Source organism: Acartia tonsa, chromosome 8 (genome assembly GCF_053477335.1).
Source record: "Acartia tonsa isolate MP-2025a chromosome 8, ASM5347733v1, whole genome shotgun sequence".
Lineage (NCBI taxonomy): Eukaryota > Metazoa > Arthropoda > Copepoda > Calanoida > Acartiidae > Acartia > Acartia tonsa.
The window spans coordinates 48,768,016-48,786,412 of NC_137267.1; the positions used below are offsets into that span (position 1 = coordinate 48,768,016).

The 18,397-nt window shown below is 31.8% G+C and overlaps 1 protein-coding gene across 3 annotated transcripts in view; it reads left to right on the forward strand.

Annotated features, from left to right (window-relative positions):
* The window catches only part of LOC145327179 (ribosomal protein S6 kinase alpha-2-like), a 156,063-nt gene that overhangs the window by 43,025 nt on the left and 94,641 nt on the right, over window positions 1–18,397 (forward strand). For all 3 annotated transcript variants that reach the window (XM_080170749.1, XM_080170750.1, XM_080170751.1), the window contains exons 2-4: window positions 13,899–13,949; window positions 17,817–17,859; window positions 18,185–18,293. In XM_080170749.1, coding sequence (XP_080026875.1) covers window positions 13,899–13,949; window positions 17,817–17,859; window positions 18,185–18,293 — 203 coding nt within the window. The remainder of the gene's footprint in view (window positions 1–13,898; window positions 13,950–17,816; window positions 17,860–18,184; window positions 18,294–18,397) is intronic.

Here is an 18,397-nt window from a genome sequence, read left to right on the forward strand (position 1 = left end):
ATCTAAAGGGATAAGACAAACCCGATAAATTGAATTACATGCCCAATAATGATTCACAAAATTACCACTATGTAGTTTACAATTAGTGCTTAAAACATTTGGACACTCAATTTAATAAATTAACCAATCAAAATTCAATAAACAGCCCAAGTCCCTCTATGAAAGTTTGCGCTTACAAGTAATGTGCAAAATAAAATAGGCTAAACCAAAGTTTATACGTTCAAGTTTTAAAAATTTGTATTTTTGCCCTTTTTATTAAAACCCTCTAAAATAAAAAAAAGTCTAGAAAATTTTAAATGAATGTAGTATATACTGAATATTATGACAGGGGAAAAGTTTGCGCCAATTTAGGTTCTATTTCCGCTGTCATTTATTGGTCATTTCGTATATCCAGTAAAAGGGGTGTACTGTGGATGGGGCAAAGAGGGGGTAATGTGAGGGATCGCGATTTTAGCCCACTACAAGTTTTTAATTTGTTAGAGTACATGATATTCTGGTGTAAGATCCAGGTACCAGTATATCCATTCTTAGTCAACATGTTACCGATATGCTATTATTTTTTTCGACTAAATGGCATTTAAATTATTACTATAGGTGACGCATTTAATCCTATTATATAAAGTAGTAAGCGTTTTTTGTCTGTCACGAAGGATCTCGCTAACCGCTGAACCGATATTGTTCTCCTTTACAGTAAAGCTTATTATAGGTCCTGGGAAAACTATTCTTAGGGAGGGTGTCTTCACCCCCTCCCCCCCCCCCAATTTTTTTTACGTTTTTGAAACTCAAATTTAAAATGGGATGAGGTCGACTTTTCCTACTCTTACCTTAAGTGACCCTAGAGGCTTCTAGGGGCGTAGCCCCTAGTATTTAATAAAGTAATAATAGATATATAAGTAAAATGAAATATATAAGAGTGAAAATCTGCAATTTGTTTTCAATTACTTTTGTCTTATGAGTCATGAATTAGGCTTTTTTCTCAATAAAAGTAGCATACAACTTTGTTCTGTCCGTTTGTCTGTCCGTTTGACATAAATTCAAAATTGAGTTTTATCAAATTTACCATAAAATCTAAAAGTTTTCTAAAATGTAATTATTTCATGTCAAAATAATATCAAGTTACCACGGATCTAAAGGGATAAGACAAATGCCGATAAATTGATATACTTACCCTATGTTAATACACTAAATTACCTCTTCTGCAAATAACAATTAATGGTTTAAACATTTAGACACTAAACTTAATTAACCAACCAATAAAAGTTCATTAAAAGTTCCCAAATTTTTAAGCCAACGAATAGGAAAACGTTATTACAAAACTTTCTGACTAGTGCAATAAACAGCCCAATCTCCCGTGCCTCCCTCCGTTTTTGCGTTACTTATATACACAAATGTCCTTGTTTACCCCACATAAGGAAGGATAAAATGTGCGCCGATTTATATTCCCGCCCACTAAAAATCAAACCACCAAGGGGTAATGATATAAAATCTAGGAAACAATTCATATTATAGTTTTCTATCGCATCGTATTATAGACTGCTTTCCACTGATATTAAAATAAAAACTCATAAGATTAAAACCAGTTTTGTTAGCCGAGAATGGCCAAAGGCCCGGGCTATAAATAGGAATTAATTATCAATATTTGTTATGTTCAATATATTTAAATGTTTATTCAAGTCTACTTACATTAATTTCTGACAAAAATTTTTCCCTTAAAAAATGTTCAAACAGAAAAAGGGCATCTTGGTTCAAAAGTAGCGCAGCATAAAGATGCTAAACCATAATTTATAATTCACAAGTCTTGTGCCATAGTCAGTAAATGTAAAGCTTAAAAGGCCAATAAAGCAAGTCATAGTTAAGTTTCTTGAAAAAAAACATTTGACCTTTAATTGATTATTTAATTCATAATTAATAGATTTTATATATATACTTATAATTGATTTGCTTTGATATTATTGGTTTGTGTTTTAATTGTGGCTGTATTTTAGACTGCCCAGCGTTTGCATGTACTAAGGTACTGATAGTAGCTTCGTCCTTAGCATCTAAAGGCTTTGTATTCAAAGAAAGGGGCAGAAAGGTGCTATAAAAATAGCCTAAAACCATCTCAATTCTCAAGACTTAAATCTGAAAATGAAATATCATAAAAACATTACTGGACCTATATGCGAAGCTTACCTAAAATAGAGACCTAATCAGTTTAATTGTTTATAGCGGCTACGCCCCTAGAGTCGAATTTGGTAACCCAATTTCTTATTTCAGATTTTGAAAGAAAAAGTTAAAAACAAATTTTTTGGGGGGGATATATATATATTTTTTTTTTTTGGGGGGGGGATTTTTTTTCTTGGGGCGATTTCTTTAGGGAGGGTGGTGGTACCCTCCCCCAAAATAGTTATAAACCTTCCCGGGACCTATGAGAAGCTACCCTGTTCAGCGGTTAGCGAGATCCTTCGGTACATACAAACAGACAGACAAACACACATCATGTAACTTTATTATAAGGATTGGACAGTAAAAAAAACCTTACTACTTTATGTAATAGAATATGTTAAATTAACAAATACATTTTTTTAGGTAAGTTGTGAAATAATATCTGCTTTATATTACAGAAACTACCAATCCCACTGATTTTGAATTGGATTAGGGCAGCCCCGTAGCCCCGTAGGGTATGTAAACCTCATGTACAGACTCACCTTGTAAAATTGTTGAATTGAACGTGTTCATGAATTTATGAATCAAAAAGTGTAATTATAAAACGACAAATAATAATAAAAATTTAGTTTTTGCACATAAAGAATATTGTAAAAATTAAGTTATTAATAAATAAGTGCATTTAAAATTATTTCAATGCTGGGGGTCATTATAAAAGAATACTGGAGAAGGGTAAACAACCTGAATGCATGGGGTAGAGGTAATTAACCCCACAAAATTACCTTAATTTTTATGAAATTTAAAATGCAAAAAATACCTGATTTAAAAAAAATGTGGTCAATAAATCAACCGCGTACATAAATGTGAAATGTTTTTTAGCTGCAAATACATATACCTAACTTTTGTCACTTGAAATGAATATTAGTGTGTGTGTTGCTTGAATAAACCAAATCGATGATATACCATTTACCATAGAAAGACATTTGAAGGACAAAATTGGAAGGACAGAAGTAACTTTCATTTTTTGGAATTAGTGATTAAATTAGCCTTGGAAAAATCTTGTTTTTAACGAACAAAAAAAGTATTAATTTTATCCGATTAATATCCGCTGGATTAGAACCGGTTCTTAGTCATACTGAAATATCATGTATGCTATTGTATTACATACAATTTTCTACGAAAATTGAAAAAGAAACCACAAAAGGAAAATCAGTTTTGTTCTTCGTTCACTCGAGGATAACAAAACAGATTTTAGCTTATATTTTTTTATTTTGATATCCGTGGAAAGTTGTCTATAATACAATGCTATAAATACATAGTATCATTTTTCTCCCTAAATGGACCATTGTGTTATCGTATAGACAGTCAGAAAGAAACACCGATTAGGCCTAAGTAACATGGATACACACACACACACACACACACACTCTATGTGTGTGTCCCCACCTTACTCAATCCTTGTATAAAAAAGAGAGCACTATCCTAATTAAACCAAATAAACAACCATTTAACCCACTCTGATCTATATTTTTTTTTGATTAACTTTCCATAAGTCTATCTTGTCTATCTATTATAGTTTCTTAATGTCTTGCTAAAATCTTATGTAAATTAATCTTTATTTTTAGTTTGAGGCAGGTTTTCATCTATTTTTAGGGATGTAACCCTTTAAATTAAACCCTTTATCACCCCCCCCCCCAAAATTATAATTAAAAATTGATATTATTAATGGATAACTTTTACCGACTCAAATATTAGTTTTATAGAACTTGTTTTGTGTGTTATACTTTTCGCAGTGGGGGTATTAAATTGGCCCAAAATACTCTAAAAGACCATGAATTTTCCGTAAAGGGTATAGAATAAATAGAGCCTAGTGTATATATTTATATATATCTCTCTTTTTGTATATATTCAACATGCCAAAGTAAGTAAATATATAAAACTGACTTTCCAGTTAAACCGAACCCATTTTACGCTTTACATTGCAATATTAAAAAATAATATTTATGATAAGTCATAAAATCTAATTGAATTATGGTTACATTATTTTTATTATTTATTAACAAGTTTGTAACATGTTTTTACCGTTTTACATTTTTAATGGTAATTAAAATATTTTTGATAGAAAACCTTTATTTTGTTAAAATCATTTTTGTATGGTTTAGAAATAAACTTCAAAATAAAATAGGATTCAAGAGTTTTACAATTTATCGGCTATAACCCTAGCATTATTTCTATTTTAACTAGGATAACAAAATACTTAAAAACGAAGCTCTAAAATCAGAAGGAAGTATAAATGAACAATAACTCTTGCATAGTGTCAGAACTTAATAGCAGGACATTATTTTGTAAGTGTAAAAAAACTGTAAATAAATTTGTTGCAAAACTGCTTAAATACAGGATACAGTAAAGAACATACTTTCATTTTCAGGGTTTGATTAAAGAGCTGCCTCGCTAATAATTTTATACCATCTTGTCCTAGGAATCGTAATTCTAAATTTGAGATATATAGGATACTTATATCATAAAAATGTTGCATGTTTAAAATGGACGTACGGACTTTAATTAACGGAAAAAAGCTAACCTTTATGTACGGTCGGACCCTAATTATAGAAACGCCTAGCTTTTAATAATACTTCTCTTATAATACATACTATATATTTTTTGAGTTGACTGTTTTGATCAAATGGGCATAAAAAATTATTTTCCTGCTTTATATTTACCTAGTGAAAAAAAAATTTAAGAGATATACATAAATTTTTCCAGTAAAATTTTGCAATGCTAATTTAAAAATGTGTTGTTGTGATGTTTGGAAATGGCTGCGGGTTAGCTTCAGGGAAATGGATATATTATTACTTGGATGTTACACCAGATTTTCATCTACTTTTATCAAGTAAAACTCGCAGCGGGCTACAAAACGATACCAACCATCTCATTCACCCCCTCCTCTCCCTCTTACTGGATTAATATACTGACCAATATATGATGTCCATAATAGCAACCTAAATTTATGATATTATCCACGTATATTCTATATCCGTTTTTAGGGACCATAATAAGATATATGCTTTGATAAGGCCGGTAAGTTCAAATTTGTTTATTGTTACTTGGATCTTACACCAGATTATCATGTACTCTAATAAAATGAAACATGAAGCTGGCCGAAAAAACGATCCCCTGGATTGCTGAACTAAAAAATATATCATGTCCATGTTAGCAAACTAAATTCACTGAGGCTTCCAGGCGGCACCCGAGCACCGATTAAGGCTAAGAATAATTAACTGATATGCTTAAATTAAGATGTTCCCGAACACTTGCTTTTCTGACCTCAAAACGCATTTGATAGTATATTAATTAGTATGGAGGAAAAGATGATGACACAAAATATTAGTTTAACTAGATTAAAAGTAAGAAATATAATAGGCCAAACATGTTTCCTTTTGCAAAGCTAAATTAATAAACCAAATCGAGTAAATCCTATAGCCTTTTATACAAACAGACATAGAGACGGACGAACAATCAGCCATGTGACGTAATAAGAATGTGGGAGATGAAAGAAGTTGGAAAGAAAACCCCTAAAATAAGATGGATAATCCCTCATTTTTATGACGTCACATGGCTGATTTTTGAGACACTTTATCCCACTACTTTTCATTTGTAAAGCTAAAATAATATAACCAAATCGAAAAAATCCTTTTATTCAAACAGATATAGAGACGGACGAACAAATTTTGACATAGAGTAGATGCTCCTTTGAAATTTGAGAACCACATTACAGAAGAGTTAATTCCCTGAATCCCTGCAAACCATATAGTTGTCGCTTTTCCATGTTAGAGGCACTTAGAGAGAAATTTACTGGGAGGAAAGGAATATTGGACTCTGGTATCCAAAGTTTTATTTTAAAAAAATTATTAAATTTGATTTGTCGTTTCCAAACCTTTTAAATAATATTTTTTTACCTACAATTAGAATAATTTTGTTTATCATCATTGTAATGCAAATCCTTGTATCGTCTATTTCCAATAATAACAAACTCCCACCATTATATACTGTACAAAATCAGAACTGAATTAGCTTATGATCTTTGTTTATATGTTGTAGCCTTTAAAGCTAATAGATGTGCAGAAAAGCAACCTTTTTAAAAGCGAAGCTTTTCTATAATTAGGGTCGGTCCGTCCGTCCGTCCGTACGTCCGTCCGTCCGAGATAGTTAGCTTTTATTCGTTAATTTAGGCATGTTAAAATTGTCCTATCGATTTCAAACTTTGCATGGTGATTTCTGTAGTAGTTAGGTACGACTTAGAAAGCGTAGCAACTCTATAATCGTTACCATAATGTAATCTTTTCGCCGCTTGTAGTTGAAATAGTGAAAATGCAGGGTTCTACAGGGATAAGACAATGGCCGATACATTGATGTACATCCCCAATGATGACAAACAATGTTACCCCTTCTGTAGATTACAATTAGTGTTTGAAACGTTTGGACACTCAACTTTATGAGTCAACTAATCAAAATTCACTAATGGTCCCCAAAGTTGTTTAGCCAATGAATAAAAAAAACCTTATTATAAAACCTTGGGGACTGGTGTAATAAATAGCACAACATCCCCTCCCTCCCTGGTAGAAATGAGAAAACATACATTAGCTTTGCTGTGGAAATTCAACACATACAAAGAGACGCCTACACATTTATCCTTTAAAGCTTAAATTCTCACAAAAAAATGCACTCAAAACTACGAAAAATATACAGTTCAAATATTTAATATTATAAATCTTAAAAGGGGACATTTGACTTTAAATTATGCTTGTCCCCAAAGTTTCATAATTATTATATATCATTTGTTGGATTAAATACATTGGTGACTTTTACTAAATTATTGATTGAGTTGTATAAATTATCAATGTCCAGATTGTACAACCAAAATTCTACTTACAGATTGGGTAATATTGTAACAAATATCTTAGGCTAAAAAACAATAACCTGTTTTTATACAAAATCTTATATGGAACTTTGCAAATTTTAGTATTTTTTATAACACAAATTATGAAGGGATCTAAAGGGATAAGACAATTGCCAATAAATTGACATAGATCTCCAATAATGTTACACAAAATTACCCCTTCTGTAGATAACAATAAATGGTTGAAACTTTTGGACACTCAACTTGATGAACCAACTTGATTCAGCTATCAAATAAGAAAACGTTATTATAAGACTTTGGGTAATGGGCAATAAAGATCACCATGTCCTCTCTCACCCTGAGATTATGTCAAACTTACCTAACACACCAGAAATTATGCAGTATTGTGTTGGCACCTGGTGAATTCAAATTAATTATGAGAATCAAATATTCATCAATCTTGGGCTTAGTTCACATACACACTGCACGTTTCATATAGGGAGGGAGGGGACATTGGACTGTTTATTACACTAGTCCCAAAAGTTTTATGATAACGTTTTCTTTTTCGATGCTTAACAACTTTGGGAACTTTTATTGAATTTTAAATGGTTGGTTCATCAAGTTGAATGTTCAAACGTTTTTAACATAAATTGTAATCTACCAAAGGGGTAATTTTGTGTTTCATTATTGGGGATATACATAAATTTATAGGCCATTGTCTTATCCCTGTGTTTGATATGATTAGACTTTTCTAGTATAAATTCTTTGTACTCTAACATATACATGAAACCCGCTACTTCATTTTCTTTCCATGATCCGACTTTCTTGTATGCACTTTTGTATTTAAACAGATGCAGACAGGTACAATTTTAATGAATAATAATTAAATTCTTTATAAAATTAAATAGTGCTAATATAATTTTTTTGAAAAGCTTCTTACAAAATTATTATATTGATTCAGAAGAAAATGCTTAATATAATCTCATGAATCCAATTATTTTTTGTCGAAAAATTCAATTTAGTTTTAAGAAAATGTAGAATTATTAAACACTTTGTTAAAGTCTAAAAATAACCTTTTCAAACACTCAACAATCTTAACACAAACATACTTACACACAAACACATACACACACACATACATACACATACTTACACACACACACTTTCAGCAATTCAACCTTTATTGAACAAGAGTAAATCTAATAATTGTTAAGCTTTGTTCACTATTTTCTCTTTCTTTATCTCTCTCATTCTCTCTCTATCTCTCTCTCTTTCTCTCTCTCTCTCTCTCTCTCTCTCTCTCTCTCTCTCTCTCCCTCTTCTCTAACTCTTTCTTTCTCTCATATTTCCCTTTGAAACTGAATTGAATTGAGTTTCTAAGAAGACATTAGCTAGCTGCCCCATGGGCCTTGTTCTACCCCATTTCAGGGACAACGAAACAAAGGCATTATCCTCTTAGAAATATTTTTGAATTTAATTTTGAAAATTTTTATTTTCCCCCACCCCTCCGCTTGGTACCTGTGCCTGCCTAGCTGCAGCGCTCGGCCCCCTAGCCTGCCTAGCTGCGGGCGCTCTGCTCCTTAAACTGTAACCTAACCTAACCTAACCTAAAATAGTTGTTCTCTGCCAGAGTCATAGTTCTGTCGAGGGGTGGCATAAAAATTTTCAAGATTGAAAAAAATATTTTTAAGAGGATAACACCAATTATTATACATTCAAATGATGATAATAAAATTTCCTCTCCTGTAATTATCACTTAATTGCCAAAACTTCTTGGACAGTAATTTGAACAAACCAATAAAAGTACCCCAAACAAATCAGAGAATATACTAATAAAACTTTGGGTATCATCATAATTTACAGTCCAATGTCCCTTTCCCTCAACGACTAAGGTTTATTTGACATTATTATTAATTTATAGTTGTATTTGTGTGTTTTTTAAGTTTCAACCTACTTTTCAGCTTGAACATCACCCAATTTTTCCTGTTCTAAACTTAAAAAAATTAAAAAATCTTTTACTTATCCTGTCATCCTTGATTGAAATCCACTTCTCTGTTATAATTGTTCTATTTCTGTATTTTCTAAGCTGGCCAAGTGCTTAAGAGAACAAATCATTCATAGAACAAATATTTTAGAACTAGAGGCCTCTAGGTGCACTGTAAGAGAGGGGAGTTAAATTAGATGACCCAATTTTTCAATCTAAATTTAAAAAGAAAAGAAAAAAAATAAGGGGTTAATTTTTTAGGGGAGATTTCTCTTAGGAGGGTGGTGGTACCCTTCCCCTAAATAGTTATAAGCCTACCCAGGACCTATGAAAAGCTACATTGTAAAGTAGAATTATATTGGTTCAGCAGTTAACGAAATCTTTCGCTACTTTATATCATAGGATTTACTCTAAGATAAGATAAGATAAGATAAGATTTATTTTCCTCAAAGGTACAACATATTTTATTAGATATATATCATACATTAGGTTACTATGCTTTGATTGGTTTGATTATTCTGGTTTGTTATATTTGATGCAGGTTTGAGAACAATTTACATAATAACTATTATTAAGTACCTAGCATGGAATTGGCCGAACTTCGTCTCCACCTAGTTGCCAGGCCAGTTCGAATAGTATAAAGATAACATTTTACAAGAAAAATTCCATGCAACATTGTACCAGATAGTTGGCATAACCCTTTAAGGGTTGTGGAGCCACTGGTGTACTTTGACGCTTGCCAAGCCGATACAATGTTATATGTGCAAATAATCTTAACAATAATCCTAACAATAATGATAATAAAACACAATATCTTGCTGTGTATTTCAGACATCCTCCTACTATCAGTTGTAACTTCTCCAAGCATAAATTTGGAACAATTAAGGAACCAAAACCTTCAAAAGAAGTCGCTATTCCCGTTGTGATCCTTTTTCAGCTCTACCTAGACAGTTTCCTTTGTAACAAATTATTCTCATTACAGAGTGGAGTTTTGTCCGTGTATAAGGACATCTCCACACCAATAATTACAGGGTAACGATAAATATCGCGACAACACTGGTCCAATCCAATAAATAAAATAAAGTAAAATAAGATACTCTAATGATGTGTCTATAGATAATAAACCGTACCTATATAACGTATTTAGGTACCTAAGTGAACAAGGTGTAATCCCCCAACTTAAAATTTTTATTTCTTACATCTGACAAAGAAGCAGCAAAGCCAAGTCTTCAGGTATGACTTAGTGTTAGGTCGAGAACCCACTAACTATGCAGGGCGGATTTGGCTGTTTATTAGACTAGTCCCCAACTTTCGGGCTTTTTGTTTAATTTTGATCGGTTGTTTCTTTAAGTTGGGTGTCTAAACTTTTCAAATACTTATTTTAATCTACAGAACGTGTAATTTCGTATATCAACATTGATGATGTAAATCAATTTATCTGTCATTGCCTTATCCCTTTATATCCCTGCAATTTCAGTAAAGTATTTGTGTTACAATCATAAAACTGATTGAAATAGGATACATAGCTATTATCTTATCTTACTCATATTTTATCCTTTTCTGTCTACATTTGTATTTATATTTATTATATGGTTAATCAAATTAATTTAAACAAGGATGGCAACATCTGAATAGGAAAGCTTAAAGCGCATAAATAAAACCTTAATAAATTATTCTGGCCGTCTATCTTCGTAAAAAGCTGAGAAAATTGTAACATCTTTACAGAAATAAAGTTGCAAATTCTTTAATATAAAGTAGTACTGTCTTTTGCCTGTAGCCTAAGCTCAAGATTTTTATTGAGTTCTTAATGTTAGATAATTATCACATGTATGTCCTGGGGTGGTTTTTAAAAGCGAAGCTTTTCTATAATTAGGGTCGGTCCGTACGTCCTTATAGCTTTTATTCGTTAATTAAGGCAGGTTAGAATTGTCCTATCGATTTCAAACTTTGCATGATGATTCCTGTAGTAGTAAGGTACGATTTAGAAAGCGTAGCAACTCTATAATCATTACCAGAATGTCCGTATGTCCATTTTAAACATGTTGATTTTTCTACTTTTTTTAAAAACAAATTTTTATGTGATCTAATTTTCCGTTTGATCTGATTTTTGGTATATTGATTCCTGGGACAACAAAAAACAATAGTATAAGCAAAGCAACTCTTAATCAAGTCCTAAAAATTTAAGTATGTCCAAAACATTATCCTGTATCAAGCAGTTTTTCAACAAATTTACTTACAATTTTGATTCGACTCTTTCGATAATTTTATATTCTGATTATTCAGTTCAGACAGTATACAAGTGGTAATTTCCGTTTGTCCTACCGTTTCAGTGCTTCGCTTTTATGGATGTTGTCATCCTTGTTATTTAATTATTCCTGAAAAATTTTTAATTACGATTCTATACATTATTTTTAGTGGCTAAGAACCGGTTCGATTCCAGCAGATAATAATCCTTTTTGAAGCCATACTAGAAACCTCATTAGCTTTGTTATTCTTAAAGATATTCGTCCTTGTTTAATTTTTAAATTAATAAAGAATTCTTTTAACTTTTACAAACGTTTGAACAGGTTAAAATTTGAAAATCTTTCAGTGGTTTTGACCAGTTGAATATATATTTAATAGAGACAGAAAAATAGAGAAAAATTGCATGGATCTAAAGGGATAAGACAATGACCGATAAATTGGTGTACAATCACCAATGATGATACACAACATTACCTCTTCTGTAGATTACAATTAGTGGTTGAAACATTTAAAGACTCAGCATAATACATCAACGAATAAAATCATATACAGTCCCCAAAGTTTTTTAGTCAACAAATAAGAAAACGTCATTTTAAAATTTTGGGGACCAGTGTAATAAACAGCCCAATGTCCCCTCCCTCCCTGGAAAAAGTAGTGAGAGTAAAGAAAGAGAAAGAGAGAACTCGATATTTGATCAAAAAGAAAATATTTAGAAATTTGATTTCTTCTTTGTTCAGACAAAGAGAGAGCTTTGGTAACTTTTGTGTGTGTGTGTTTGTGTGTATGTGTGAGTCAGTGTAAATATGTGTACATATTTCGAGGGAGGGAGGGGACATTTGGCTGTTTATTACACTAGTCCTAAGATTTATAATATTGTTTCTTTATTTCATTAATAAGTTCGGTGACTTTAATTGAATTTTGATTGGTTGGTTCAATAAGTTGAGTGTCCAAACGTTTCAATCACTAATTTTAATCTACAGAATGGGTAGTTTTTTGTATCATTATTAAAGATGTAGATAAATTTATCGGCCATTGTCTTATCCCTTTAGATCCCTGACACGTATTCATGTGTATGGAAAAGAGAGAAACATGAAAATTTGATTTTTAAGTTTTGTTTAAAATATTTTTTATAAAGATTGAAAAAAAACTTTTTCTTGTTTTGTAATAAAATTTTATCTAAAATTTGTAAAGTTTAATTTACATAACATTTTATTTCTTAAAAATCCAATTGAAAATATAGTTTTTCCTTTGTTGTTTATGATTTAGAATTAATCAATTTTCTAATTACAGTACTTGCATTTATTGGTTGAAACGTTTTGACACTAAATATAGATTTTAGGGATCCATCCAAAGAGTTACAATGACCTATTTACTAAGTATATTTGCGATTACTTTTATTTAATGAAATCTTCCAATTTTTAACATTTACAAAACGGCATGCTTTATTGCATCAAGATCCATGACAGATCTATATAGGAAATAAACGTCTATAAATGAGCTCGAGTCTTCCAATGGTAAAGTGTTTAAAACTCATAGTGCTCCAATAATCCTCATTAAACTCTCATTGACCAAAGCGATAGGACCTTTATTTTATTTGTTTATGGATTGAATTAAGTTTTTCACTTTATGTAGTATTTGAATTACATTGAAGTATTTAATCCTTATTTCATAAATAAAAATATTCGTTCATAATAGAGTAAATCTAAGAAAACTGTATTTTAAAAGAATTCGATTGTGGCGACACTTCCTTTGTGCTAAAATATTAAAACTAAAATTTTAATCATATAATCCCTTTGGTGATGGTAATGTAAAAAAAATAAAATTGAAAAAATCTTTTTAAAATCATTTAAATTAATAAATATTTACTTCTTTCAGATAGTAATGGCGGGGGAGGAAAATAGATTTATTGAGAAATAGATAATAGATTTGTACTTATAGAAAACTAGCCAATAGCGATATAGTTATATTGAGCCAACTCTAGTAAATGAATATACAATACATCCCTAATGATGATACACAAATTACCCCTTCTGTTTATTGAAATTATTAGTTAAAACGTTGGAACTCTCAACTTAATGAACCAATCATAATTTAATAAAAGTTCTACATCCAACGAATAAGAAAACGTTATTATAAAACTTTGGGGACCAGTATAATAAACAGCCCATTGTCCCCTCTCTCTCTTTATCTTTATACCTAATTAATATTAATTTTGAAAGGTAATATTCATACCAACTATATATTATATACAACTGTCTCATAAATTTATTACCAAAATATTAACTATGTAAAAAATCTAGTTTAGATGAAAATTATTGGTTGAAAAGTTTAGACACTTTTACTTTTAATAATTTAACCCTGGTTGAACGTTGCTCATCTAAAAAAATCAAGCCAACAATAGCAGAAATAAATAATCTTTTTTGGGAGGGGGGGGGGGGGCAATGGAATAGAGACTCGACAAAGTGTATGACAAAATGAGCCGTGTAACATCAATAGATCCATTTCTTTCTAAGGGGTTTCATTGCTCATTTCTCCTCTCATCTCTCCCTTTTATGACGTCACACGGCTCATTAGCCGAGCCTCAATGAAATATAATTTATTCTTTTACTACTAATTATTTTTTTTTAGGAGAGAAGTCGGATGACAAACAAATTACACGACAGCATATACTGTGCCAAAGTAAGTCATATTTATGGAGTAGCGTCGCTTCTATATAAGGTTCTATATGTTTGTTAGTCAGTCAGTATGTACCATAATATATCAGGGAGGAAGGTAGAGGACAATGGATCTAAAATTCATATTTTTGACAGTCTTGGACTTTAGGTACCAGAACACATGCAACTTTTATAATTTTGCCAAATCAGCGCAAAGAATGCCGCTCAAACGGTTATTCCCAAAGCAGACGACTCTTACTGAACTAACCAATACTAATACTAGCAGACAATTTGAAAAAATAATTCAAAACAAGTTTATTTTGGATTTTAAACACAATAGTTTTCTTCTGAGAATGGGTAGGATAAACCAGAAATTCTACTGTGATACTTCTGTAACTATCCATTCTAATCAACCCCTTGTCAAATATGAAAACAAACCCTAATTATGGTATTATTTTTAAGTACTAAGGTCATACCTTTTATGATAAATAACAGACTATTCACAGGAAAATAAGACAGTTTAACCTAAAGAGTGTTTAAAAAAAACCAATTGCCTCACTCTTTTCAATATAAACCCTACAGTTTCTCCACAAGGGCTAGGACTCGAACTGTAGTGCTTAGGAGAGGTGAGTAGAAATCAAAATTAATAGTGTTTTCTGATTGTCATTGCTTGGACATGATTTGGGTCATTTTTTGTTAGTTTTTGACCAAAACTGTAGGGTTTATATTGAAAAGAGTGAAGCGATTGGTTTTTGAATTAAAATTGAATTAATTGCCCATTGTCCCCTCCCTTACTCCCTGATAACATATACTGTGCCAAAGTAAGGCATCTTTAGAGTAGCGGCGATTCTATTTATATTTTACTTTTCTTTTTTTCCCATGCAAAACCAACCGCTGACATTTAAAAGGTGTTAACATTTTAATTGTTTTTTGTTGAGAATGCAGGGAGGGAGTTTTATTTATAAAATACTTTAAATCAGTATGTTCTATCCTTATACTAAAGTAACAGGATGTTTGTGTGTCTGTGTGTTTGTACCGAAGGATCTCGCTAACCGCTGAACCGATCGATTCTCCTTAACAGGGTAGATTCTCATGGGTCCCAGGAAGGTTTATAACTATTTTGGGGGAGGGTACCACCACACTCCCAAGAGAAATGACAAAAAATCGAAAAAAAATTTAATATTCGGGAGACTTCAACGTAACATAAAGAGGTATCGTAAAATAAAGAATTATCATAGAGACTTTAACAAGCAAAAACATTTAAAGTGCCACTGGAGGCCTCTAGGGGCGTAGCCGCTAGTAAATAATATATTGCCAGGGGAAAATTTGTCGTCAATTTTGGTTGCTTATATGGACTTCTTTTATTCGTCAGTTCGTTCTTCCAGTAGGTGGGTAGGTTAGGGGGGGGGGGGGTATCGTTATGTAGCCAGCTTGAAGTATTACCATATTGGAGTACATGAAAATCTGGTGCAACATCCAAATAATAGTATAATGACTGTTCTACATATTTAAAGCTATAGTTTGTATTAGGGATCTATCATTGATTGTTTCTTACACACAAAAAATATGGGGGATTATTAATTTACCTTACATTGTCCTATCCATTCATCCGTGGTAGAGTAATTTGATGACAGTTTAGATAAAGTAGAAGTGTATCTATCAGGGAAGGGAGGGGACATTGGGCTGTTTATTACACTAGTCCTCAAAGTTTTTAAAATAACGATTCCTTTTTCGTTGGTTAACAACTTTGTGGACTTGATTGAATTTTGATAGATTGATTCATTAATTTAAGTGTTCAATCGTTCGACCACTAATTGTAATCCACAGAAGGGGCAGTTTTGTGTTTTTCATTGAGGATGTACATGAATGCATCGACTATTGTCTTATCCCTTTAGATCCCTGACTTTAATGATAGTTTAGATATAGTAAGAGTGTATCATCATTTGGGATATACATCCATTTTTTGGCTTTTGTCTTATCCCTTTAGATACCTGGGACATTTGGTTGTTTGTTACACCAGAAATAACCTTTTATTACACTAGTCCCCAAAGTTTTTATAATAACGTTTCCTTATTTGTTGACTAACAAGTTTGGTGACTTTTATTGAAGTTGATTCATTAAGTTCAGTGTTCAAACGTTTTAACCACTAATTGTAATCTACAGAAGGGGTAATTTTGTATATTTCATGTATCAGCTATTGTCTTATCCCTTTAGATCCCTGAATTTGATGATAGTTTAGATATAGTAGTATGAGTGTATAATATTGTACACTCATGCAATAATGGATATATTATTACTTGGATCTTACACCAGATTTCCATATTCTCTAATAAAGTGAAACACGCAGCGGGCTAAAATAACGATTTCCCCTCATACACCCATCTCCTCCGCTCCTACTGGATGAATGAACTGAACAATAAATGAGTTCTATAATAGGCAAACTAAATTGACGACATTTTTTCCACTGTCAAAATATCCACTTATATATTGTACATCCATTCATACAATATAAATTAAATTAAACCAACTATAATGGCAATGTTAATCTTATTAGGGCAGGGACACGGGGATAAAACAATCTACACTAAATCATTTATCTTTTAATTATTGGCTACGCTTCTGAAATGAGGGTCGTGTACAAGGTTTTGCCAAATGGGGGAGGGGGGGGGGGGGGTGTAAATGTTTAGAGGTTGAGAAAAGTGATAGACAGGCCTTCCTTAATTCAATTATAACAAAGGACATTTGCCTGACCGATCAACAGTAATTGCAACTTTTAACGTCTCTAGTACAACACTCAAACCCGACACCTCCCCGAAGCTTGTCACACTTACATACAGACCATAAAATCATTTCAACATTTTATACAAAATTATTTTCTATTATTTAACTTTAATTACCAAAATTTGATAAAATACTTCAAATTTAACAAAAGATGTTGTACCTGCCAAATTTCCAAATTTTACTTTCATAACTTTTATTGACAACGTACTTTAAGGATTTAGAAGGAGTACTGTTTTTCTAGGGCATGTTTATCTTGTGGGGGGGGGGGGGGGGGTTAAATGTGGTACACTCCCCCAAAATAGGTTTAAACCTTCCCAGGACTTATGAGAAGCTATGTAAAGGAGAACCTTATAGGTTCAGCGGTAGCGAGATCCTTCGGTACAGACATACTGACAGACAGATTCTCCCCCCCCCTTTCATTTTTTTAAAATATTGCCTTAGTGTGTTTATATTGGGAGGAGAAAATGAAAGTTTATTAATTAATCTCATTGTCCTTTACTTGTATTCGTGAAACATTTACTAGGTTATAAAATTATCATTTACATGCTATTAATTAACATTTTACTAGATAATTCTTGTATATAGAAATAAAATATAATTTTCTATTTATCTCATAATTCAAATTTTTTACATTTCTTGCGGGTATTAGAGGCTTTCGGGGCACTTGAGGGTTGGGAGTGTTGAGTTGAATAACCCATATTCATTTTAAATTGAAAAAAATTAAGGAGAGATATTTTTTTTCAAGGGTCCTTTTCTCTTGAAATGGAGTTGGTATCCTCCTCCAAAATAATTTTAAACCTTCCCAGGACCTACAGCTATATTGAATTTTATTTATGTATGATGTAAATATATAATCTATGATGATTTCATGTTCTTTGTAATACAAATCAAATATATTGAAAAATCTCCTAAATTGTCTGAAAAAATCATCAAATTATTTTGTAAAAATCATTAGTATCTTTCTAAAATAAAATAGCATGAAACCGTCGCAGTATCTATATTCTCTGAAGAGTTGAGCTCAATTGGTTCAGTGATTTCTGAGATCTTAAGCTTCAGACGGACAGACATAACTCTATATAAATTATCAAAATACATATAAAAATTATTTTAGTATGAACGAGGGGAACAAATATCTAACAGTGCTGAATCATCAGGTAAAGATACTGGCGACAAACCTTAATTATCTTAATAGCGAAGCACAAATGTCGTAATTGGACAAGCAGAAAAAGTTAGTTACATAGATGCTAAGCAATCACAAAATAAATGAAAACTACAAATAAATAATGAATTTGAATATATGTCTTTTGTAGCCTGACCGACAGACAGACGTTTCAAGTAAGTACTGTATATGCAATCTAGTAAATCAGCAGTCTATCTTAAACTGTAGCCGTTTAAATCATATATCCCTAATAGTGTTATGGACTGACAAAGTCAATTAGAGAGTAGCTTCGAATATAAAAAAATAATCTTTTTTTTCAGTGTTTGTGGTGCGCCAGAGAAACAGTACTGGAAAGAGTTCTCGTCCGTACGCAGCTAAATATCTAAAATCAAATGTTTCTGCTTCACAACGAGAGGCAGATATTCTCAGGTATACTAGTTCTCGTCCTTACGCAGCTAAATATCTAAAATCAAATGTTTCTGCTTCACAACGAGAGGCAGATATTCTCAGGTATACTTTTCCTCGTCCGTACG